We start from the raw sequence: 26,556 nt of genomic DNA, 5'->3' as shown, positions 1-26,556 counted from the left end.
TTATCCCTGAACTGCATCCCACTCCATTTTTTTTTTTAAAGCAAAGTTAAAAATGCAGCATAATGAAAAAAAGAAAACCTGCATAAGAAGAGTGAAGTAAAATAAAGTAACAAGAGAATAATGCAATGGCATTTTCTGTATGTGAATCTTTTTTTTCCTTTCTATCACAAGCTTCCTTCTCAACAGTGTGCTCCGCGTTTCCTTCTCTTTCATTATTCGTTCATTGGTTTGAGTAATACATTCATACTGTAATAGAGGTGAAAGGGGAGTTTAATTATATAATCTTGACAATGGCGATAGGATTAAGAAGTAATCCTCACTAATAAAGTGGTGTGGGTTAGAAATGAAGTGGAAATTGTCAGGGGTCTTCTACGGGACCTGGACTGCCCCAGCTTCTGCAGCTGTGTGCTTGCCCTGTAATTGAATGTCTGCGAGTGATTGAAAAAATGTTATTTCTCCTCTGGATTACATGCTAATGTACAGAGGGCAAAGGGAGACAGCAAAAGAACACATAGCTGCTTATTTCATCCATTTGTGCGGGTGAGCTTTGGGAAATCATGGCAGTTCCGCAGCTATCTCATGCCCATCTGCAAACACAATGTATTTGTACATTGGGAATAGAGGGCAAAGCTGCTCTGATCTCAGCAGAGCATCTCTTCTTTTGTCCTAGTGGCACACATTGAGATTGATGCGAGATTAAGGACCATCACCCTCCTAACAATCGATGGAAATGACAATTCATCTGAATTTTTTTGTCAGTTATTCTCACGTTGATTACCTGAATGTGTGTACCTCATTTATAGATGCTTTATTAAAACAAAATTATCTGTGTCACTTTCATATCTTGCACTGTTTTACAGAAGTCAGATAATACTGCAGCCAAGTAACTTCATTTCCTTACCTCTTAATCAGCTGGATGACAAACCTAACCTGTTTTCTTTCTGTACGTGCTAGTTTATATAATAGGTTCTGCATTGTCACATCTATGCTGAACCTATTGTTTTCAGTAGTAGTCTGATTTGTCCCTGTGATAAGCCCTGTGGAGATGTGATCATTCCAATAAAAATTCATTCAGTTGGAAACCAACCCTCCAGCTGTTTACTCCCACAGTCCCTGGGCTACACTAACGCTGCGTGGAATCCTTGAACAATATTTAACGTGGAATCAAAAGCATCTTTAAAACATTTTACTTTAGGCTCTATAACATTGTGTAACCGTAACAATAGATTTCTAGCATCCATGAGGGAACACTTTACAGTTAGACAACTTTGAGCCTCGACTGCTGTTTGCATTTTTGTGGAAGGCTATTGAAACTGTCCGGTACCTAAAGAACACATCTGACAGTAAAATTTCAAGTGTTGATGTGTGCGCTCTCTATACTGCACATAACAGAAGGTATGCAACTCTCGAACTTTCTTGAAAAGAAAATGCGTCTCAGTAAAAACTATATACTGCCATGCCTGAAGCCAGCTCTGGCACGCATAATGTATGCATCAGTTTGCAATTGTAGATGCGTCAGTGTTCAGCAGCAGAGAGACACTGCAAATATGTTACATATGTTCTTTTCTGGGATAAAAAGAGCTGCTTTTTAAGCGAGAGTGAAGTTCATTGCTTTATTTATTTTAATCTTCTAGACTTGAAAAGCAAATTGCACTTGCACTCTTCTCTGTTTTGAATATTGTTGGTGTTTTCACTTTTTTGCAGGTCCAGTTGCCTTAAGCACACCGGCTCAGCTTGTGGCACCCTCAGTGGTAGTGAAAGGCACTCTTTCCATCACTCTTTCTGAGCTCTACTTTGAGGTGGATGAAGAAGATCCCAGTTTTAAGAAAATCGACCCAAAGGTAAGAGATCATTGACCCTGAGCTGTGAGAGATGATGACAAATTACCCAAGACCTTTAATTCTTCATTCTACTTCCTTTACCTCTATTGGTCCACAGTATTCCTGCTTTAATAAGTTTGTGACTGACCATATATGTTACTGAACTTCAAGTAGGGTGACACCTCCTTTCCTTCTCCTTTTTCTCCCCCTCCCACAATTCGACCCTACTTGAATGTTAATTAGCTTGCTGTGAATAAAGCTCCAGGGAGGCATCTTAAATAAAGACGTCTTGAATCACAGGCCTGTGTGAATACTGGAAAGTTCAACGAGGCTTTTAGCCCAAATGCTTCGGTTTACCTTCCAGTTCTTATATAATGCCAGTGTAACATAGCACTAAACTTCCTACACTCCAGAGTTTTCAGTGCTTCTGTATTGTATTATCCTGTAACGGATTTTACAAGGCCTGTTATTATTTATTGTGCCTAAGGAGAAAACATAATTGCCCTCATAAAATACATTTCTGAACTGACTTTCTGATTTCCACAAACTTTATTTGCTCAGAGTTACTTGATTACTAGTCTTTTGTTTAAAATTAGTAACCTTCAGTAAAATTCCTACTTCAAAGGCAGTATATTGTGTAAATTAGCTTAATAAGGTTGCACTTGAATGTTTTCTGCAGTACTATGCTGACATTTCAAAAGTATGACACAACTGGTAAATATTCTCGCATCCTACTTTAACCACAGTGATGGCTCTTGGTTTTTTAAATATCTTATCAATATTTTAAATATTTGATATTAAAGAAGGTAATAATTTCTTTGTGAAGGAGAAAAAAGTCCCTGGGAGAAGCAGTGGTTTTCTGCTTGACTGTAGAGAATACCTTGTGTGTTAAGCACCAGTTCAGTTCTTTGTTCCTATTGAGTAAATTGCTCTTGTCTGTATTAAAAATGGCATCAGTGGGGTCTGAAAGCTGGGGTTATCAAATTCTATCAAGGAGGAAATATATCTTGAAAAACAACACTCATGGATTCTTAGAACTAGAATTTAATATAAGGTATTCAGTAGAACTGTGCTTTTTATGTGATACCATAAATGAGATTTGACTTTTCTTTTGGTCTTGAAGTATTTTGTCAATATTTCTGAGATTATTTCCAGTATGAGATAGCTGTTAAAATTTTGATATGTTTATTCCTTCCGTAGAGTTTTGTAAAAATATCTAATGCTAAAAAGGATATAAATATAAAATGTAAAGACAGTTGGATATGTTACTGGATTGCATTTTCCATCTAAAATGTGCTGCTTTGTATCACGTTAGCATGAGTGAAGTCTTACAGATCTGCGTTATTCTGCATGTTTAGCACATAGGGCGTCTGAGTACAGTTATTTCTTACCATTCCTGTTACATGTTTTATGGGGACATTGGCATACGGCACATACTCAGCTTGCTTTCTTTTCTCCTGGTTTCAAGTATTTGCTAGTGGTTGTTTTCTTAACTGTGAGCAGGCATTCTGGTTTTATTTGACTGTATCTTAAATTCTGTATCTGGGAGATTTTTTTTGGGTTCCTATAAGAGGAGGAGTTGGTTACATGAAATACAGGCTACCCCTCGTACATCCTACTTGTGATGCTACTTTAGCTGGAGGTCTTAAAAGAAAGAAAAAAAGAGCACCTTTTGTAATGTCTTGGGGCGGAAGCTAAAAATCAAATGTGAATATTTTTTTATTTTAAAGAACAAAAATAGCTTACAACGCAGCCTGCTTCCAAGCATGAACGCTTCCCGTCCCCACCCTCTGCCTAAGTTACTGTACCTTGGCAGGGGGGACTAAAGCTGCTGGAGAAAATGCCCCTTGGAAAGAAAAAAAAATAATAATCCTAATCCGCTGTAGCTCAGCAGGCCTGTTTAATTAATGAGGCTTCATCTGTTTGATAAATTTAAATTCCTTGTATATTTGTCTAAACTGCTGAAAAGAAAACATTGTGACAAGTTCCTGAAGGAACCTGCGGCAGAGATAGCATCAGCGGCGGTGAGGTCAGGGTTTGTGCGGCGGCGGGCTGGTTCCAGAGGCAAAGGCTTGCCCCGCAGGCTACGAGCCCGTTCTGCCAGGCGAGCCGGGACCAGGCAGCGCTGGTGAAAGGCTCCGGTGACTCCATCAGACACTTGTGGAGGCAGCCGGGCGGTGACGCTGGGCTGGGCTGGGGGACAGCCCCGTGTCCCGGGTGCTGCCGCTGCCGCCGGGCAGGGTGGCCTCCGCGCCTTCCCCGGGGGCGCATCCCCCGGGCTGCTCCCCCCTGGCTAATTCCGTTTTTAACCTAAAGACAAGCCACATTTTGGATGGCTATTTCTTTCCGGATCCGTCCGCAAAGAAACGGAAGTAGTCCTCTGGGGGCAAGAACTCACATTTTTACACCCCCACCCCCCTCCTCCGCACCCCCGCCCCGAAAAGACACGAAAACTTGCTCGAAATGCCCCGAGCCGCCTTGAAATCTCCCGGGCGGCTCCAGCAGATAACGCTAACGTTTTTATCAATCTTAGAAATGCCTTCCCAATAAAAATCCCGCAGATTTTTTTTTTTTCCTAAGTCTTCCTGAGCAAACTCAGTGCGAAATGGCCACAGCACGAAATGCCAGGAATCGCGCAGAGCTTGGCTCTGGGGGAGGGAGATCGGCGGGATTCGCGCAGGGAGCCACCGGCTGATCCTGTGGGATCGGGGGGTTCCTGACGGCTGGCTTCCCTGCTCCACCGGCTACGCTGCCGTGCGATTTTATGCTGTACTTAAAAATGCGGGGAAAACAAATGTTTGTTTAAAAAAAATATCGACCCGGTTGCTCTAAAGCGCATTAATTATTCAGGGTAGATCTATAGACTTCCTCCGTCTCAAAGTCAAATGGATAGCGCGTTCGCTCTGGAAAGCGAAAGCAAAGAGCGAAGGTTTTATTTAAAATAGAACACAAGCGCTCGCGATTTACCGGGAAAGAAGGAAAGAAAACTGTAAGGAAAAAAATAAGGCTGAGGACCGCAGGGTAGGAAACGGCATTGCTCTAATTCTGCCTGAAATCTGGCGAGCAATGCTCCGCATATTCCCAAGGTTGAGGGGGGGGAAATTAAAGTCAGAGAAATTTAGCAGATGTTGTCACATGCTGAACTACATACAGAATCTGTAAGATTTTTTTTTTCCTCAGAAGCGCTATTTTTACAGAAACTAGGGGGTAATTTAGAAAGCGTCAATGAATATGCCAAGCTAAGGCTTCGGCTAGGTGTCGCGTTTAGACTATCTGTACATCTCGTGTTTCTGTTTCTTTTAAAAAAATCTCCTCCCGAGATGCAGAATCGACTTGCCTGTATTTAAGAACCATTCACGAAAAGTCAGCGTAAAGTTAAAGTAATATTTTTATTACTATTTGCAACAAGTCAGTTGTGGGGCACATAATCTGACCTTGGCACCGAAATACATTTAACATCAGTAAAACTTTTTAAAGGGAGATTTGTACATATAGTTAAATAAATTTTCACTTGGTGACAACATCCAGGCAAACGAGAGAGAGCATAAGAAAAGGACTATACATGGATTGGAAAAATGTACCTTTCGGGTTTCGTTTTGAAGTTGCAAAAGTCCGATCGCTTCTTTCTGTGACTTTTTAAAAATTCACATTGGAGGGCAGGAGGAGAGGCTCTTCCCTTCTTCCGTGCAAGGCGGCGAGAGTTTACGCCGGGAAAACCGTCTGCAAGTTTTTAAAGGCCGAGCTGCAGGTGGGTGGGGGGTGGCGGGGGCGCGTTTCTTTCGCCGCCTCTTTCCGTCGCGGTTTGCGTTAAATAAAAAGTTTTTAGGCGCTGTTGTTGTTTGCGGAGGGCGAGCTTTGTGCGCGGGGGTGTTAACCCTATAGCTTGTCGAGGCTTTTGGGATTGGTGAGGATTTCTCTGGCTAGCCTCCAGGTCTGTTTGGCAGCGCTTTCCAGGGCCGAGTGGGGTTTGCCCTGAAAGAGGTCTAGGTTGGGCAGGAAGTAGTGGGGGCAGCGCCGGCACTGCAGGCAGGAGATGAGCTGCAGGAGGATGCCGTTCAGCCGGTCGCCCAGGCACGCCTCGTCCCAGTCGGTCTCCCGCGGGTGCTTCTCGCACTCGTACAGCAGCAGCGTCTTCATGTGGTAGTTGTTGAGGGGCTGCCCGGGCAGCTCCAGGTGCCGGTCGCGCAGCGTCTTCAGCACCGAGAGGCACTTGTTCCTGCAGCCGCCCATCAGCAGCCGGTTCTCGGCCTCGCCGAACTGCAGCACCCAGGCGTCGCTCTCTGCCGAGCTCTGCTTGCCCGTCAGCGAGTAGCACTCCTTGGAGAGCAGGTTGAAGCCCTCTGCCTTCACCTCGGCCACCCGGTTGGGGCCGGGCCAGGGGATGTGGGGCATGGGCCACTGCGCCGCGCTGCGCGGCCAGATACCGGTGCACTTGAAGGCGGGTGTGATCTGCACCACGTACCGCTCCCGGATGCGGAGCTTCACCTCGCTGGTGTCCGCGATCATCTTCACCACGTCCCGGTAGCTGCACTTGTCCACGGCCTGGGCCACCAGCGTCTGGAAGCGGGAGCGGATCTTGCGGGCGGACAGGTAGCCCGAGGCGGTGATGAACTCCACCCAGAGGGACATGCTGCGCTTGCGGCCGTCGCTCAGCTTGAGCACGGCGCAGCCCGGTAGGGAGCCGTCGTCCACGAAGTTGAAGACGCCCATCTGGTTGAGGTAGAGCACCACCTCGAACTCGGTGGGCGAGATCACTTCCAGCCCCTCGTAGCGGGCGTCGATCTCGCTGAGGGAGCTGATGAAGCGCGGCTCCTGCACCTCCACCTCCTTCAGCACGTCCGACACGACCTTGCACACCTCCCGGATGGTCTTGGCGATGGCCGCCTTGCGGGCCTGGCAGCGCTCCGTGTAGTATTTGTTGAGCTGGTAGACCAGCTTGGCCTGCGCGGCGATCATGTTGGGGCACAGGTCCGGGCTGTACACCGGGCTCTCGCAGTACGTTGAGGGATCCAATGCTTTAGCGGTGGCTGCAGCTTTGCGGAGGGCACCAGCCAAATCGCAGACCCCCACCCCCTCCGGGAAGAAGGCGGCAGCGGCGCGCCAGTGAGAGCAATTAAAAAAAAATCGGGGAGGACGACGGAGCACAAAGGAGCGGAGCCCGGCGCTGCCCCGGCGGGGAGGAGCAGTGCGAGCCGCGGGCCGGAGCGGGCTGGCGGCGGGGCGGCGGAGCGGGGCGGCGGGCAGCTCCCGCGGGCTCCCGGAGCGCGAAGTTTAGGGTGGCGGTGGGGGCAGGGAGGTCTGCGCTGCCTCTGCGCTCAGGCGCCCACCCCCCCGCGCAGCGGCGAAAATGCTGTTTCAATAGTTCATGGGGGGGAAAAAAACAACCCCAAAACAACAGCAAACCACCAACACACCCCGAACAAACTTCCCCAGGACTCGCAGAAGGTCCCTGCAGAAAAGCCGGTCGGCGGCGAAGTTTGAAACCGCACACGATACGAGAGGAGGAGAAGAATGCGAGCAATGCCCAGAGCGGAAGAGTGAACTCTGTGTCTGTCTGTCTGTCTGCCTCTCTCTCTCTCTCTCTTTCAGTCCGTGGCACCACCAGAGATGTGCATGAGTTTGGCTGCCGCTCTCAGACTGTCAGGGGGTGTTGTTGATTTCCCTTTTCCTGCTGGAGGCGTTGTCTGAACCCGGCTCTGTGGCTTTCTCTATCTTTACGCGCAGACGTGTGCACTTGGTCTGTGATCTCTCATTCCTGTCCTGCAGCTCTATATAGATTGTTTTGAGATATATATAGCTTATAGGTTGTTGTTGTTGGTTGGTTTTGGTTTGGTTTTTTTTTTTTTTTCTTTGCACAAGACTGTGTTTTATCCTGAGCGGGAGGAGGGCGTAGCTGCCGTGCCCGGGATGGCTTCTCCTCCCCCTCCCCACCCCTGGAAGTGCGCGCCGAGGCTCTCGCTTTCCGCGCCTCTCGCTGCCGCCGCCGCTGCCGTGCGCCCGTCTCTCTCCCCGGCGGTGCCGGCGGGCCCTGTAGTTTATGAATGGGGCCGGGGCCCGGCCGGGGGGCGGGGCCCCGCCTCCTACAATCGCCGCCGAGCTGTCAGCGGCGCGGCCAATCGCGGCGGGCGGCGGGCACGGCCGGCGCGGGGGCGCGCACAGGCGCCCGCGCGCTCACGCCGGCCTCCTCCGCGGCGGCGGCGGGGCAGGAGCGTATCGTCCGCTCCGCGCTGTGGCGGGCCGGCCTTAAAGCCGGGCCGGGAGGGGAGGGCGGGGGGCTGCGCGGGGCTGCGAGCGGCGTGGGGTGCGGAAAAAGCTGCAACTTGGCCGTGGTGGCCGGGGGAAGGGAACTCGCCGCTGCCGCCGCTTGCTGCGAGGAGAGCCGGCGGCAGCGCTGGTGTGCGAGGGGAAGGACGGGGGGAGAGGCGTGCCCGTGCTTCACCGCAGGCGTAAATCTCTCGCTGATGCGGGGCTGCAGCGGTGAAAGTGCGACCGTCACCGGCGCAGGATTGCACACCTTGTTTTACTGCCCTCAGTCAATGCCGTAGTCACGTTAATTCAGATAAATCTTGTGCCATAAAGTTCCGTTCATCCTCCTAAAGCGCTGGATTGAGTTATTCGAAAGGAAACGGTGTTTTATGCAAGTTTCTATTAATAAGAGTATTGAATGATTTGGACCTAAACCCGTAGTTACGTTCTGTCAGTTCGGGAACTGCTGTGACACACACACACACACACACACACCCCGGTGGTACCTGCCGCAAAACAACAAGTGTTTCTCCTGCGGAGACTCAGGCTTGCGGGAAGGCAATTGCCCTCTCGTCTTTGCTGGGGCCAAGGGTGGGTGTTTCCGAGGGTGCCGCGCCCTCCCCCTGGTCCTTGCGGGTCGCTGCGGGTCCCTGCGGCCCGGGGGCGGCCCCGGCGGCCGCCAGCGGAGCCCGGCCGGGGCCGTTCACACGCGATGCGCTCCTCCTTGCGGAGCCTGGGTTCCACCAGCTCGCAGCGGTTGGGCTTGCGTTCTTGTTCTTTCCTCCTTTCGCTGCAGCTGGCTGATTTTAATAAAGAAAATATCGCCGTCTGTTTTCCGTGTGCGTTTAAATTGGAAACATGTCTTGTGCCGGCCGTACCGCTGCGCGCTGGAAGAAGTAAGTACGGGCGCGCTCGGCGCCCGTGGGGGCTCCGCGCTCCCGGAGGGGAGGGCCGGCTCCTGGTCCCCCCGCTGCCGCGGGGCCCGTGGGCAGGCTGGGGGCTGTCGCGCCGGCCGCGGTGCCCGCTGTTCGGTGGGGCCCGGGCGGGTGGCGCTGTCAGGTGTCCCCGCAGCGCCCGGCCCCGTCGGGAGGGAGAGGAGCCCGGGGAAGGCTCCGAGGAGAGCAGCCGCGGGGGTGAGGGGGAGAAGGGGCAGGCTGCGGCCGGGGCAGAGCCGCGGGCTCGCAACGGCGCCAGCGCCGCGGCTTGCACGGTCTTCGGCCGTCCCGGGGATGCGCGGTCTGGAGCGGGGCTCCTCGCCCCGGGCCGCCGGTAAGTGCCTGCGGACCTGCCCCCTCCCCGGGGCCGCACCCTCGTCAGCCGACCAGAGCCCCCTTCGGTGCTACCCGGGCAGCACCGGGCGGGCATCGTCGGCGGAGCGTCCCTTCGGGGCTCGGCTGGCCGGGCGGGGCGGCGGGGGTCCTGCGCCTCGGCCCTGGACGCTCTCCGGCGGGCGAGAGAGTTCGTTCGGGCTGGGGGTCCGTCTCATAGGCCCCGCCGGAGCGCCCGGAGCGGATCGGCCGTGCTGGCAGCGGGCTGGCGCTTCTCCCCGCGCTGGCGAGGGGATCTGCGCACCGACCCTGTGGGCAGCGGCGGGGCTTCGCCCCCGGCAGGGAGCGGGCGGTCGGGGGCTTCCCGGGGCCGGGGCGCGGGGGGCTGCTGGAGCCGTCAGGCGGCCCGGGCAAGGGAGGGACGGACGCGCTTTGGTGTTTTTAGGGTACAAGCAGAAGGAGGGTACGATTCCCCTCCCACCCCCACGCACCCCCGGTAAGGTGACTAATGATGAAACAGTTACACAGTGTTCAGATTTAAAACAATTCATTACCAATTTTCCTGTCTGAGGTTGAAGCTCTAGTAAATAATAAATCAGCTAAACAAAAGCCGACTTTAATTTATTGCCCCAGTGCTAATTAGAAACATCATTTGAGCAATAAACTTAAACACTTCCAGCAAATAATGCACGTGAAACCCTCTCTCCTGCGTCTGGGCGTTTGTGGCCGCACTGCATTAAGACCAGCTTCATCTGTGGCGGAATTTGCTCTCGCCGGGATGAATAATTGAAGGGGGAACCGGATCCGAGGAGGCTATAATTGAAGAGCCCTTGTCACCTCTGCTTTTATGTATGTTAGTGTAGAAGTCCATCAGCAGCTCCTCGATGGTGTATAAAACGAAGCGGCAGCCCCTCCAGCAGCAGGAGATACTGTATTCCATTAAAAAGACCGTGCGTGTGTGTGTGTGTGCCGCAGAGAGCGAAACTCTCAGGGCTAAAAGCCACTTGAAGTCTTCAGACCGATTGATCTGTATTCTCTCGTTATAATCCGTCTCATCATACTTGAGTTAATGAGGCAGGGGCGGGGGTGATCTGATGGTCCTTGACAAATTCATTAGGGAGGCTGCGGGACATTTTATTTGACTGTTAAACATCGTGTTTGTTTGGTTTAAGCAGTGCCAACATCAGCATGCCGCTGCCTGGAGCAATAGTGTTTTGTTAGCGAGGGCTTCTGTAAAAAGATACTGGGAAGGGGACTGGGTGTGCTGGAGTGTTTGCTCTTGCCTGGCAAGCTCCTCCTGCCCCCTCCCTCTCGGTACCGCGGGGAGCTGGGGCTAGTGTAAATGCAGGCGTGTTGTGAGTACATGGTATGTGCAGCGGTATTTTCTACACTCTAAGGATGGCAAAGTAACAGCGAAGGGCTGCTATCAAATGTGTAAAGACTTCCTCCCCCCCCCATTTTATTTATGAAAAAGAGAATGCTATGTTTGTCTTGACCCTTAAAAACAGCAACAGAAGAAAACTGGAAAACAACTCAGAGTTTTAGCAAGAAACACACAAGTTCCTTACTGTGTTATGCTTGCCTAACCAGCTTATCAAAGCGGCATATGTTACATATTTCAGAGCTTTTTTTTTTTTTCCTTCTGAACGGTGTGTTTTAAAGTTTCTGTAATATGCTGCTGATACAAGATATAATTTTTAAAGCAAGTCAAAAGTTTGATCAAATTGACTTGAGGCTATTAAAGGATTTCTGCCAAAATCTGCCTTTTTTCTCTCCCTCTCCCCTTGCTGAGAGGAGAGGGAAAAGTGAAGGCAAGAACAGGTACTTCCCAAAGGGATAAGAAGTATTTTCATGAATAGCGTATGAAATATGTATGTTTATGTATACGCTTTGTTCATGGCAGCTTGGTAGACGAGACCCAGCTAGCGTCCCATTATTTTCTTGTAGTTGGTTTCCTCTCTATGCTTGCATTTAAGGGGAACAGTTTTTGTGGAAAATGGAATAATTAATTTCCTTGTGGAACATAACATTGTAATATTTTTTTTTTCCTGGAGATCAGTCTTAAAGCTGAGAATGTTTGAAGTGCTTTGTAGGACTCTGCTTCCATTTATAGAAGAACAGTATGGGAAAAGAGCTAGTGCCCTTTGCCTGTCATTTTCATACATTCCTGCACTGCTGATGGAGCTTGAACTGCTGCAGGGAATGTATGGATCTGAAGAGAAATGATTCAGTAATGCATGTTGCATTTCTCCACAGTGAAACTGGGTTAATAATTACAGTAAATGCTGTTGTGGGTTTGAAAAACAAAATTTGGTTTACATTCAATAGTACACAGCATGTACCTTTTCTTGAAAGTCAGGGCTTGGTTTTACCGTCTGTCAGTCTGTTGTAAGGACTGTGTTTATGAAGTTAGTTGATAGTGCACACTGGGGGAAGAAAAGATTGTTTAGTTCCTACACATCATTAATGCATCTCATCAGTTTAGTGTTGCATAAAACTTATACTTTTTCCCCATGAAGACTGAATTGTATGGTAAATTCTACTTTTTTCTAAGTCTCCCTTAGCTTTTTTTTCTGCAGTGGGGAAGAAGAGGGTTCCAACTACTCCTTGAAGTACCTTATTTTTGCTTTTCTATTCAGTCTTAAAATGTGAATGTGTTCATAATCTGGTGTTTAACCATGAGCAACCTGCAGCTGAAGGCTTTCATCTAATGCTTTGAATCTTTTCATAAAGGTAGCGCCATCTCTTTTCTCATGATGACTAATGGTGACTTCTTTTAGCTGTTAGATTGCTTTGAATGCTAGGTACTGTTTTTTAAATTGCCTTCCATAAGTTTGCAATCAGGGAAAATCAGACACATGCACTACAAAAGAAAATTTCTAGTCCTTCTGTAGCATTTTCTTCTTGTAGGCCTTTTGTTTTCTTTGGGTGCAGTTGTGGTGGGTGTGTTCTATTTTATCCAGCAGAAATACTCAAATTAATGTGTCTTTTTTTACATTTATTTATTAATTATATTGATGACATCTATGTTTAGAAGTATGAGAGCATGCAACATGCCAGCATGTTGTCAACTTGACCTCTAGTTGAATACAGTAACACTTATTTGCTTGAGAAAAACGTGAGGTGGGCTACAGAGATAATGTCTGGTGCTTAAAAATGCTGTAAGGCTAAATCAGTGCTTCTTTTAAAAATATGAAAATTATAAACATATTCTAAGCAAAGTCAAAGTTTAAGTTCTGGAAATTTAAAAAAAAAATCTATCTGTTTGCAAGTGTTTGGTCACAACTTTATTGTCTTAGATGTTCACATATCTGTGCATATGCATAAATAATCGTGCCAACAAACAACGACCTGCATCTTTCTATTGGTTAGATGATTATTTTCAAGATCAAAAACTTCATGCAGTTAGCCAAGATGAAGTATATTTGTAAGTTAACCTAGAATTCTCTAAAACTGTACTCTTTTAAAAATGCCAGTTTCTAGCTCTGGAGGTGAAAGCTTCTCATTTATATGCTTACATTTTAAAAAGTACTTACTCAAATGCTACATATAGCAATGTGAAATCCTGTGCTCCTCACCAACTGCTGTACAGGTTACAACCTTTCAGTGAGTTTCTATGAGTGTAATTTATAAAGGGAAAGGGTGTTGTGGGAGCAGGGAACAGAGGGAGCTCAATCTTCTCAATAGCACTGGTGTGACCAGCGTGGAATATATCGAGTTGCGCGCTGTCTTTCTCTCTCCTCTCTGTATTTGAAGATAATTTTGTTTTGACTTTGGATCTGGTAGAAAAGGCATGCAATTTTTAGTTAATTAAAAAAAAAAAAAAAAAAAGAAATTTCCTGTTTGAGCAGTCTTCTAATTGTTCCCTTGTTCAAATGTAATGCAGTTTAAATGCACAGTTAGAGCCCTCTACTTTTCTGCATATTGTACTTCATAGTATTAAATTTTTATCCTTTGAAAGTACTATGTTGACATAAAAGTAGTGTATTACTAGTTATAAAATCATTGCAGGGGTTTTGTTGCTACTTCTAATGAGAGAATCAAATCATAGCTATTCCTATTTTATATCTTGCTGTGCGTATCTTATTTCAAAATAACTTCTTCATGATAATATGCTGCTCTCTTTATTTTTCTTATGAATTAGGTAAAACCTGTGTGCAGAATAGTTCAAGGTACCATCTCCTGTAGCTGGGAAGGGGAAACTGTATTGGCTCAAATAATGTATAGGAGCCATCTGCATAGTTTAATTGAAATAATATTTGGTGATCTAAGGGATGGAAATTGTTCCTTTTCTTTAAGCATCTGAAATAAAACTAGGATGTAAAACAGCTGTCTTGGCCTATGGAAATTAAGGTTCTGCCAGTCTGTTTCTTTTCTTCGTTTTCTGCTTCTATCTTCCTTTATTATCTTTGGATCTCGAGGAGTCTTTCTTATTTTCTAACTGGTTTTGTCTGCAGCAAGGGGCTGGGTTGGTGGGTTTAAATAGACTTTGGATAGAGTGAAAAATCTTTGATCTATGGCTATGACTGCTTCCAAATGATTTGCTTGCTGGGACTGGACACTGTCCATGCCCTTTCACTTTGCTATCAGATAGGCACACAAAAAGGACTTGACATGCTACCAGATGCATAGTTAATCATTGCATTAGGTCTGTAAAGGGGTCCGTCCAGACTTAATTAAGTCTACCATTTTTAACTAGTGTTTGCTCTCTAGTTTGTTCGGAGTACAATATTAATTCGAACTGCTGTTCTCTGTATTTAAAAGCGCTTTAACGCAGTTCTGTGCTTTTGTTTTCAAGGAGTTTTCTCAGCATTTGCGCTGGTTTATGTATATTTTGAACAACTGAGTGTTACAATGTAACAAATATTATTGCAGTGTAACATATTTTCTGAATGAAAGAAGTTTTTGTCTTTTTGTAATTCAGCTGTTTTCCTTTCTCAATACCCATTTCTAAAAGTGCATTTGAAATAAGCTAAAGGCAGTGACTAGCATGTATTGAGGCAGCATTCAGAAGAAAAGCTTACAAGGGTATCTAGGGGTTTGGAACCCAATCTTAAGCTTTGAAAACCAAACTGCAGCAGTTTTCCTATCACTTATTTACGTAAGAGCTCATTCTTATATCTGGCACTGCATGCTCTTCTGTGAGAAGGATATTAAGGGTGCAGGAGTTAAAAAGATTCAGCTGTAGGAAGCTGTATGAAGAAGCTGGAGTATTCAAATAGTATAAATTGTTTTGATCACACATGTCTCTGTTTCCTAATATACAGAATGGTAGGCCTATGGGAACAGGAGCATGAAAGGACCTAAACCCATCATTGCTTGAAAATGGGTATATAAGAAAGGAGTACTAATCAGAGAATTCTAAAATATTTTCATTTAATCTTTTATTTATTTATTTATTTTGGAGGAAAGGACGAGCAAGGCATTCAGCTATTAAGTTGTTGTGTGGTTTGTTTTTTTTTTTTTTTTTTTTTTAATTATATATAGTTACTAAAGCTATTACATTCAACTCAGGATATAGTTCCGCCTTCACTTTAGATCTGAGATTTCTTGCTTTAGTTCTTTGCTTCATGGTTGTCAATATTCTTTGGAGGAGGGCAGATGTATTAAAATGCAGCATGTATCATTTGGCTGTAGTCACAGGGATATTCAGATGTTGCTAATGGACTTCCAAGATATGGGATGTATGAGTGAATACTACTCAGAAGTGCCAGCCGTGGCTCTCTGGGGATTTTTAAATTATTGATGCATACCTGCTGCGCCAAAATACAGGTGTGTGGGTATATAATCCATTAATGATTAGTGTTCAGGCATATAAATATACAGTGGAAAATAAGCCTAATAGGAGAGTCCTTAAGAGACATAGGCAGGTAGCTTTTCCCCATTTGTCATCTATCTTGGAAGTTCTTTCTAACTGGTGTCCGAGTGCCAGCGCACCTATGAAGGGAAATTGTTTATACGTACATCGTGGGTTTCCAGAGTGCGAACTTGAAAGAAAGTGGGACTTGAAATGTGCGGTCATTTGTGAATTATGTTTTATCTCCCTTCACTTGAAAATTTATGAGGAGAGTGACTTAGGGTGCTTGCGTTGTGTGTTCCAGGGCTTGCCCCCACTGATAACACCCTTGTTGGCGTGAAAGTGCAATGCAAATTATGACAGTTACAACCTTCTGTTTTGTTTAACCTGTCAGTGGATTTCCTGGCTCAGTGCTGAGGGCAATGGCGTGTTCAGCTAGTTCCATATTCACCTAAACTTAAAAGGTCAGGTTTCTACAGGCAAGCCTAGTCAAAGCCTAATTGATGAGGAGGGCAGGGGGACAGAATTTACTGTTCTGTTGGCTAGTTTCATATCGTTAGGTTGTCCTGAAAGCATCAGGCAGTCACAGCCCCTTTCATGTAAGTGCTGACCCTAGACAGGAGCTGACAATCAAAGGAGGCAGCCACAGGAACCAGTGCAAGTAGGCTATTGATTTTTCAGTTAGGTCTAAGTAGTTTGTAGTATGGGTAATGGGTGACAGAGGCAGGTATGTCATTATCAATGAGCTCCAGAACAGTAGCGACAGCCCCCTCTCATATTTCCTTCAGCACTGACAGTATGCATCCAGCAGTGGTCAATAAATCGCCCAACCTTTTACTGACAAGTGACTTGGAGGTGGGGGTGGGAGTCAAAGAGCTAAACTTCTGTACTTGAACTTGACGTGGATGCGGAGCAAGGATCTCGACATCTACGTTCCTGGCTTGTCAGGCAAAGAGCCGAGGAGAACGTAGAGAACAAAACAATGGTAGATGTGCGGCCGGGGAAGCTTAAATTTTATTTTATGCCCTCTAGAAAGTCAAAGTTTTTCGCAGGAGTAAGTAGAAGGGCTTAAAACGCCAGCTTTCTGTATAAACATGGTCTGGTTCAGTAGTTAATTTAGGTTACCATGGCAGGGTTTTGTTTTTACTTTAGTATTGCTCTGCATTTAATCAAGGTTATACTGCCATAGCAGTACAACAATCACAGGCTGCCATTCAAAATCCGCTTTTAATTCCTAGTTTCCTCTTCTTAAATTTCATATATGGAGGCTATTTAAAGATATTGAAGCTTTCTTATAAATCCAAAGTGCTAGCAATACAGTTTCTGTTCCGACTACCAATGCTGCTTTGGGTCAGTAGTGGAGTACCGATACATTAGGAAGCTGAATAAAGTTTTTATTACTTAGATTTTACTAGCTGTGGTTTCTGAATTTAATAGAGGTAGATCCAGATTTTAGCTTTACACTTAATTAAATTCTGAAAGATATTGGGAGAATGTAAAAATTTTAATAAGTGCTGGTTGGTTGTTTTTTTTTAGATATACTTGTATGGAAAATCAGTTAAATGAACTCAAATATCTTAATCCGAATCTCCTGACGTTTTCTAATGTTGTTACTTTATTTGAGGGATGTAAGTTATCTGCATTTTTTCAGAAGCTGGACTTCAGTCACGTTTTATGCTGTGCACAGATGTTAACAAAATAGCATGTGCTTATAATTAAAAAAAATCTTTAGACAAATTGAAATAAAGCAGAAGAGTAAATGTTTTGAAAAACTTCCTTAAAATAACTCATTGCTATGGTATCTTGTTCAACAATGTTTGTAATGTTACACAGAGCAGGAATCTGAGACTGTGTGTGTTGAATAGCTGCAAAGTATCATACATGACTGAAACTTTTTCATCTGCCTGCAGCAGCTAAAGCTGTTTTCTTCACGGCTGGCTTTTTAACTGCAAGAGCAATGTTGACACAGACTCCAGAAATGAGGCTGAAATTTATCACTGGATTATCAAATCCTTTGATAAATATTCATATAAGCTAAAACCCCTCGAGTACCTGTGCATTTGAAGCAGTTAAAAAATGAATTGGTTATAAAAATCTATTTTAGATATTGTTACTTTCCCTATTGAACAAGACTTCAGAGGATGGGCTGTCTAGCTGTCTTCCAGAGGAAGAAAATTTCAATTAGTTGGATCAAAGGTGTGCCGGGTAGTTTGAGGCCTTTGGTATTTGATGAGAGTTTTTCCTCTTGTCAGCAGCTACTCCTTTAGTACATCTTGCAGGGCTGCCCAACACGCGCCCCGCCCCGCCCCCCCCCCCCCCATTAAACTAGGTAAAAAGTAGGGCGATGCAGTCCGAATCTTATCTTTTCTTATAAATGGGTACAGCATCTTTTACCATTTTTACCATTGCAGGCATGTTGTATTATTGCAGAAATGTAAAAGAAGCTGCAGAAAGGCGACAAATTAAATTTTCATGAAAGAAAACCCTAATCAGCAGTGACAGGGTAAGAGAAAGATGATTGCCACTTGGTCATTGTGGAGAGGCACTTAGACTTGGTGTCAGTGCTTCTGTTAATGATGACTAATGTCTTTCTCGGAGGAAACGCATGCTCAAACATGCTACTGTCCAGCAAAAGAAGGGAGAGATAGGCAGTCTTAAGGAAAAAGGCTGAATCCTAGAACAAAAGCTCAGGTCTTCAGATTAAAAGACTACAGTGTTTTTGCAGTGCCGGAAAGCACAGCTGTAAAACTGTTCTTGTTTCACTCTTCAAGCAAGATAATAAAATTATTATATATATATATATATATATATACAGATACACACGTGTGTTATGTGCTACCTAGTATTTGCTGCTTTAATTAAAAAAGAAGATAGAGATGGCATTGACATGTAAGCACACTAGTCAGAAGTAAACAGTCACATTTTATTCCTTTCCTGCTAATGAAGCTTGCTTTTTTAAAAGAAAAGCTGCTGTGATACATTCTTCCCTAAGCACAGTACTATGCTCTGAATAAACCTTTCATAGTCAAATGTAAAATGACTCAAAAGACCTTTTCAAGTCTTGAAGCTTTCGCTGTTAGGTATATTGGCAAAAAAGAGGTGGCATGTGTCATTTCTTCAGCTTTTCCCAAAGTGAGACCTTTCAGAAGGGCATTTGCGATGCTTGTCATATTTTTTCATATACATCTTATTGGCCTGACAAGTCTAGAGGACCATGAGAAAACAGATGTCATTGCATTCAGACAACACTAATTACTCTGGGATTTTTGCAGCCTCAGTGCCTGCATGTAACTGTCGATTATGACTGTTTATGTGGCCTATCATGGGTACACGTTGCACATTCAGATGGCACCACCAGTCTTTGTGTTTCCTATTAACACACAATAAGAAGTAAAAATCAGCAACAAGCACCACAACAAGGAAATGCCTTAATGTGTGACTTTTGTATGTTTAAAACAAGATTGCATTCACATTCCGTATTAGGTTTAAGTGTTTTAGCATCTGTTTACGAACTGTAGTGCAGTGCTCTAGCTGTCAGATTTCACTGTGGTGCTTTATGTTGCAGGCTTTACTTTTCTGCAGTTGTATAAACACTAAATGAAAAATGCTGATGGACTCAGCAGTTGTCAAGAATTTCCCATGTCTAACCTTCATACTGAACTGATATATTTTTCTAATGTGTCACAGTTTGCGTTAGAAGCCAACACTCTTATTCTCTCAGAGACGGCATTGTTGAGAATTTCTTTGTTAAATTTTCTTGGTGACTGTCATTTCAGAATCTTTTTCCTGCATAGCTTTAACTGCTGAATGATTTTTAACTCAAAGTTCAAACGTTGGTCACATTGTGGCCTTACTTTGTACATTATCTTGGATTTTGGTACGCGTTTCCTAAGCAGAACAACCAATGTTAATCACAGATTGGAAAATAAAAGCGCCAATAATGTAACTTCACATGCTGATGAAGCAGAAATAGAAGCAGCTTTATCAAAGATGTATGATGAGATAAAACTGCAGTCTCTGCTGTACAGTTATAGTAATTATGACTAATGAACCGTCCAGTCTGGATGAAATGGCGTGCCCACAGGGACTGTGGCCAATCAGTTGTGACTTATGCAAGCTGAACAAAACATTGATGGTGTTCCAGATTCCGGATGAGAGCAGGAAGCGTGGTCTTTGTTTGGAACGTCAGCTTTGTCAACTTATTTCCAGGCAGTTTAGGAATAAGTGACGTTAGCAAATAAAGTCTGAAGAGGTAGGGTTTGTCAGGTTTTAAAATGGGCATGAAGAATTATAATTTGGCCAGTCAAAGATGCCTGAATAAAAAACCCATGCATCGGTGGCACATTCCTGGTGCAATATACTTCAAAGTTGTTCTGATCATCTTGCTAATCTAACTTATTGAAAGCACATGTTATATTTTAATATGCTGAATACAATGAAAGTGAGAGATCCAAAACTTGTGATTTTAAACATGTATCTAGTTGAGCTTACTGTGGTAATTTATTTTTTAACAGATTTGTTTGACACCTGATACTTCCATTTTGATTTTGAAGCAGTCCGCATTTGAAACCAGCCTATAATTTCTAAGTAAAAGTCGACAGGTACTTCATAGTGTTGGTACCTGAAAGGCAATTTCTTGTAGTAAGAGGGTGTAATATAGTAATACAGGCAACATAAAATAGAGCTCCAGTACATTTTGACAATATAGAGACTACCAGAGTAATAATTTTAAACCACCTTCTTTTTATGAAGACAATGTGTGTAGCTGTAAAAAAGAAAAAAAAAAAATCCGAATGCTAAAAAGGCAGATTATATAGGGACTTCTGAAGTTAATTGTAGGATAATAGCACAGCACAAAAAATACTTTTCTAAACATAAGTTTCTGCTAAGTTGTTTAGGCCCGGTCTGGAAGCAGTTGCAGATCAGCCAGTTTACTTATGCGCAAATGTTTGAAGGATTTGAGAGTAAGATGACCAACACATTACAGATGTTGGCAATACATTACAATCAATTTAGCATTTTGCCTGAACCCTTCCAGAAAGCCACAAAGAAAAATAATTTCAAAAATTAATTGCAAACAAACTGTGGGAGAAGTAAGGAAAAAGCCCAACATCAACCTTTTGAAACATTGAGAACAAAGCTAAAGCACCATTTGACAAAAAACATTTTACACTGTTGTGCTGTTTAAAAATGGTGTATGTTAAGTCATGAAGATTCAAGATCTGTTGATTCTTAAAGCACACCTGAAATAAGTACATTGTTGTCAAAGAAACTGGAAATTAAAGGCTGGCCTACATGAAAGCTGGAGTCATTACTGGTCTTTTGTATCGCTTAATGGAAAGGTGGATAGTGATTTGACATGCCTATGACTTTTCTAAAACATTTGTTTAGCTAATACATTTTCTTCTCTTTTTTTTCCATACTGTATTGAAACTTAAAAGCTGACACTTTATTCACTATATTTAAGTTTTTTTTTTTCCTGAAATGGAGGAAATCACAAGTGTCTATCCAGTATTTGTCATCTTTAATTCAGAACTAACCTCAAAGTGTTGTTAAATGTGGAGTCAAGTAGATTTTTAAGTAAATAATTTCTATTAATCCAGAGTCTTTAGACATGCAATTTAATTATTTGACTAAGGCTATTTGGAAAAAAACCCAACCAAACAACAAATCTCAACCCTCCAAAACAAACCCACCCGTCCACACTAGAAATCTAAATTAGCTTACCACTTCTGTTATTTCTAGTTTGGAAGTGTTCAGAGATACTGCAAGGAACCTACCAAGAATCAGAATCCTTTTCTTTTGTGTCTTACAACAAAGCATATTACGTTAAGTATTGCAAATGTGAAAATACTGTCTACAATTCAGCGTGTAGTAATTTTAAGATAAAAAATGTTGATAAGTAAAGTCCTCTGAAAAATGACTACATTTTGGCTATGCTAAATAATTAAGGGTAAGATCTTTTGGAGATTGTGGCACTCTTAAGTATGAACCTCTTCCACAATGTCATTTCAGAATCAATAGGATGCAATGTATGATGCACCTTACCTAATCATAGTGCACGGAAGGTTGCATTGCGATCACTCTTATTTAATGGCTGTTTTCAGCATTGTGCCAATGAAGCCAGGACTGAATTTGTTAGATGATGTACAAATATACAAAAATAATTTTCATTCTTCGAAAGAGTTATTAAAGTAATGCATATTTATATATATATATATATCTGTGAGTGTATATATATGTGTATATATATATATGTTACAAGTTATAAGATTTTTTGGAAGAAGTATTTATTTGTGTTAGGATGAAGCAATAACTTTTAGGTTGTGGGTTTTTTTTGGAGGCCTCGGTGTATAGTTTTACCTTTTCCTTATGAAATCATTGGTAAAATTCCTATGAAATTATGTCAGCATGGAACAGATTTTTTGTTTATTTGGAACATCCATTGTTTTCACAATGTTATCCTTTACAGATCTGAACGCATTATCGATGTTCATCAAGTTGTGCTTCATAAGTAAAATACCATGCGGAGTTGTAGGTATTCAGTGTATGTGTACATTATGTAAATTAAAATTGAGGAGCGTTGGATCTTAAGGATTTAATTTTATCTTCATGTTGCTATGTGTATTTGTGTACATATGTAAGATACCTTGTACATTGATAGTTATATTTGGTAACCATCTTTCTATGCAAGAGTGGCTTAATCTACTTCTGTTACTGCGTGCAACTTCCAAAGTCTTTGGAGAGATAAGGCTTTCTTAGGAAAAGTAAATGGTATTTAGTATTGGAGAGCTGGTGTTCTGTTCTGTGCAATTTGCATCATAAACCAGCAAAATTCAAAGATGGGTTTATTGAAGACTGGTTCTTTTATATAAAATCAGAATTGTGTAGACTGCTTACATCTTGAAACTTGTTAGCTCTTTTTGGTGTCTTCTTACCTACCACAAATTGTATTGACGATACATGATGATTTGAGGACTGATTATTAACTCTGTTTATGTTCTGGTCTATATAGATTTTACTCTTGCCTTCTATTCCTTAATCTCCCAGTGAAATACATTTTCTGTTGTTTAGGTATCTTATGCTGATCAAATGGCATAGTGACCCATACTCTGAGAAAAAGAGATTTTCATGGAAACTTGTTTTGAAAGAGCCTTTTTCTAAAGAAACCTCTTGACTGATTTCTGCTCCCTGCTAGTGCATGAACATGAGAGTTTTTCACTGATGGGAAAATTGCTTCTTTGTATTCCTCAGAATATTTTTCCTGCCATTTTGTTTTCTCGTTTGAATTAACTCAAGGCAAACGATGAGTTACCTGCTTAGCAGCCCCCCTGCTGCTACATATAGCAGGCAGAATGGAAACCTTTGCTTTCCCCCTGTTGTGCAAGGATCGATTTCTGTTACATGTGAGCTTGCTCCTCTCTCCCGTATTGCAATGTAAACTTGAAATGTGATTTCTTCAAGCTGCTAGGGGTGTTCTCTGCCTTAGTGTCTCTGGATAAAAAAATGTCCATCACCTTTTGACTAAGAAACTTTTTGATTAATGATTTCAGATGTTTTCTGTATGTTAAGGATTCTAGAATTATAACTGTTGCGGATTTTCCTGTAGGCTTTCATGTTAGAATATGCATGTTGACTGGTGCTTAAGGCTGTAGGAATAAATTAATCTTCTCATTTGGGAGAGGAATTGAAATAGAAAATTACTCTTCAGTGCAGGAAACTTACTTAGCGTTCAGTGCAAGTGAAAGCAACCGTGTGGCTGCTTTAACTTTTCCTGGCTTGTAATGACCATTAGAAAACAGAGTTGGTCAGGCCAGCATGTGCTGGCTTACCTTATCCATCCCAAATATATCCCTAATTAGTCTTATGCTTGAGGCAGGTGTAGGAAGAGCTGATGAAAGTGTGATTGTATTGGCTTTGTTGTAAGATTTTCCTTGTAACAAGGTATCTTTACTTGCCCATTTAGGGAAGACTTGTCTTATTTGCAGAGATCTGGCAATGGATGTGGAACCTTTAAAGGATTAAAGATTTGCCTCTTGTTACTCTTGGTCTGGATTCTGATCTTACCTGTGCTGATCTAAATGCACAATAACCCATTTAACTGAGTTACATTACATTGTTATAAAACAAAGACGAGCCTAGCAGAGTCAGAAAGAAACCATTTTCCTATTATGTCAGTTTTGAGATTTATTTGCTGCTACCTCTGAAATAAGGTGACAAGTCAAAACTTCAGAAAATGTATGTGAACTAGCGGTATTAAAAAAAAACACAAACATTTAAATATTTTGTTTCATTTTGACCTCTTGGCTTCAAGTGTCAATCACCTAGCACTTTCAGGGCAGTGTAACAATAATAGAAACCAATGATCAATAAACTGTAAAATTTAGCAAAGCAGTCAAAACCAAGGCATTTTTTTAATCAAAATGCTTGTTTCGTTTAAGAACATGAACATTTCATTCTTTTTAAAAATTAGTTTGAAGCCTTTCCTCCATGTAGTGTTGAATTAGACTAATAAAAAGTAACATTTCTTATGAGGAATTTCTACCTGAAATTATATCTAACAAGTTGTTTGTACAATTGCAACAGTGAATCAAAAAAAAATAATATATATATGTGAAATTTATATTTCAGAATTTTTTTACTATCTCTACACTTTAGCACTTGTATGTTGTATCATAGGTATTTGTTTTTCAGGGGTATTCATCAAGATATTTGCAGATACTATCCTGTTGCTTGCTGGAGTCTGGATTCTAGATATTTCTGTTGTTCTGCCTCCTACCTCTCTTGCACTTTTTTTAGCTCTTATATTTAACTTTAGATGTTTTTTATTTCTCTTTGATGCAAAACAAATCTTAAGATCCTATGCTTTCTTGTTGCTTGTAGGTAAGTGTTGCTTTGTTTTTTTTCTAACCCTAAACTAATAAAGTAAGTATCACTCCAAATGTATAATATTAATCTTTCTGAAGTGTGTCCTGTACTAGAGAAGATAAATAATTAAAGATAGGTAAGAGGTGAATGATGTGTAGGTATAAATACTCTGTAGATTTAAACATGCTGCATGGCAACTCTAGGTCTCTTTTGAGGTAGCCATGAAAACTTAAATTGTGTGCCTCGTATATTTAAGGCCAGTGAGCCTATATGATTTTATTAATGTGCTATAAATCTTATATTCATGAGCGGTGTTTACTACTGTGCAGTATATTTAAAAGAAAATTTATGCCTCGCTGCAGAAGGAAGGTAGGCTAGTGAAAAAATAGAAGGGTGGATCTCAAACATTTATCCAAATCTGACAAGTATTTGCAGAGAATTTACTCCTGTAAATTTCTGCTGAGAGAAAATGATAGGTATTCTAGCCTCAATTTTAATAAAACCCATAAATATTTATTTATGCATACACAGGTAAAACAAGGGCATGTCTTTTGTCATTGTCGGTACACAAGAACCTTGTATGTGTTTCACATGACACACTTACGATCATGGGATGAGCTTTTAATTCTGCTCAAAAGTGGGTCATTCTTCATTTTAGAGTAGTATCTAGAAGACCTTACTGGCGACCCTGGCCACTTTTCTGAAGGAATAATGGTTTTCTTGGGGAGGCACATCTTGGCAGTCTCTGGCCACGTGCATCTTTCCCTGCATATCCCCATTCTTCTGGACCCAACAGTATCCCCTAAGCAAAATTGATGAGGTGTTACACTAAGTCAATGTGTAAGTTAGGATGAGTCACAGAAACTCAAGACAGGTCATTTCCCACTTAGAAGATTGGTTTGATCTTCTTTTTGGTAAACGACTTGTGTTTCCCTCCTTTATAACACCTAGGAGAACTCTCCCTATGGTCCCTGGGGAATGGCAGAAAGTCACTGCAGCCGTGATTCACTTCGGCAGTGAAGCTGTCTGCTCGGAAGTTACTTCCCTAATGCTGTTGAAAGGGCAGTGGTTATTTCACCATGGAAACATTTTTTATTTGAAGGGGTTCATTGTAGATTGCACAGAAAAATACAGTTAATGTACCATGTGTCACCTTCCATGCCCCTTAAACTTGCACTGTCACCTTGCGGTGGTTAAAATACTAGTTAGCAATACAAAACAGATATTCTGGATGCCTTGAGAGCTGTTAAAACTTTTGTTATGCTCTTTATGCTTTTATACTCTTGATAATTAAATATCAGATTCTCGTGGCATTTAAAAAAGAAGGCATGTGTACTTTACTACGCAGTTTTCAATTCCATAGCAACAAAAACATTCCTCATGATGAGCAGGTGCACAGGATAATTTAAAAAACCATGGTGGTATGTGTGAAAAGTCTACACCCTGACATACTTATTGCTGGACTCTTGCAGATTCGTGATTACGTAATGAGTTTCTTAATGTGTAGTATTAGAGATTGCCTAATTATTATTGTGAATGTTTAAGTAATCTAAATAGCCTCAATAATGGGAGAGCTTTTATAGCCTTTTTTTTTTTTTTTTTTTTTTTTTTTTTTTTTTTTTTTTTATTGGTGGTCAGTAGCATGGTTTTTTTCTGTCCTTCCGGCAGCTTTATGAAACTTCTTAAAGAAAAAGTATTTATTTTGTCGTGTCCTGTCCGTATGGGAAGTTACTGTAACTAGTGAGAAAGAGATAAATGGGACATTATACAATAATACCAAGCTGTCTGGAGTCCCCTGTTTTGTTTGTGTGATACTGTGTGTGTGAGTAGTAAAATTCAGCTTACAACTACATGCGCCCTCAGGTAACTTAGAGCAAGTTTGGTCTGAGCTGAGCCCTTCCTGCTCGGACTCTTCCATTGTAGCAGCTCTGCAGCGTGCGGGCTGAGCCCCTTTGGCAGGCTGATCCATTTAAAAAAGAATCCCCCCACCCTAACAGAGCCAGTTTTCAGCTGGTTGAGCTCCCTGAAGTAGTTTTCTGTATATTGTTACCTGGTGGTTGCGCTAGTGCCAGATATGTTTGGTGTAGCAGGTGTTTGACCAGAGAGCGTGGTATGCAGCAGCCTGGAATTATGTTTGCTTAAATAGCTGTGGAAATGATGGTCTCAGTCTGCTTTTCACAAGGGTTGCTCTTTTGTGCATCCTCTGGATTGTGGGAAGAGGTACAGGTTTTTCACTGGGAAAGGTAATGTCCTTTTTCCCCAGGTGTTTTGTAGCCATGAGGGTTTGGATATCAAAAATATTTTTTTCTATTAGCTTGTGTTACAAATGACAGTGAGGATCTTTTGTGTTTGGATATACCTTCTACTGTTTTGCTGAATTCCTGTTAGCCCTTCTGAGCAGCCCTAGTTACTAAAAGATTCTTCTTCTTCTTCTGACCCCTATGACACAAGCTTTCAACCCCTGCAGCTTTTTGGACACATGTTCTGTCACCCTTTGGATACTCTGGACAGCATGGAGGAGAACTGAGGCATGCACTAATGTGCTCCCGTACCCCAG

At 42.7% G+C, this 26,556-nt stretch overlaps 2 protein-coding genes across 2 annotated transcripts in view; one reads left to right on the top strand and one right to left on the bottom strand.

The window, feature by feature from the left end:
- LRBA (LPS responsive beige-like anchor protein) overlaps positions 1 to 26,556 on the top strand; it is a 411,018-nt gene that overhangs the window by 223,382 nt on the left and 161,080 nt on the right. The window contains 1 exon segment of the mRNA XM_055797819.1: positions 1,705 to 1,841. Coding sequence (XP_055653794.1) covers positions 1,705 to 1,841 — 137 coding nt within the window.
- Positions 5,547 to 8,004, bottom strand: MAB21L2 (mab-21 like 2). Its single transcript, XM_005243333.3, has one exon. The coding sequence runs from the start codon at positions 6,774 to 6,776 to the stop codon at positions 5,697 to 5,699; it is 1,080 nt and encodes a 359-aa protein (XP_005243390.1). The 5' UTR covers positions 6,777 to 8,004; the 3' UTR covers positions 5,547 to 5,696.

This window comes from Falco peregrinus, chromosome 2 (genome assembly GCF_023634155.1).
Source record: "Falco peregrinus isolate bFalPer1 chromosome 2, bFalPer1.pri, whole genome shotgun sequence".
NCBI classification, from domain to species: Eukaryota; Metazoa; Chordata; class Aves; order Falconiformes; family Falconidae; genus Falco; species Falco peregrinus.
Note: the sequence above shows the minus strand (reverse complement) of the source record. Positions and strands in the feature narration are given on the sequence as shown.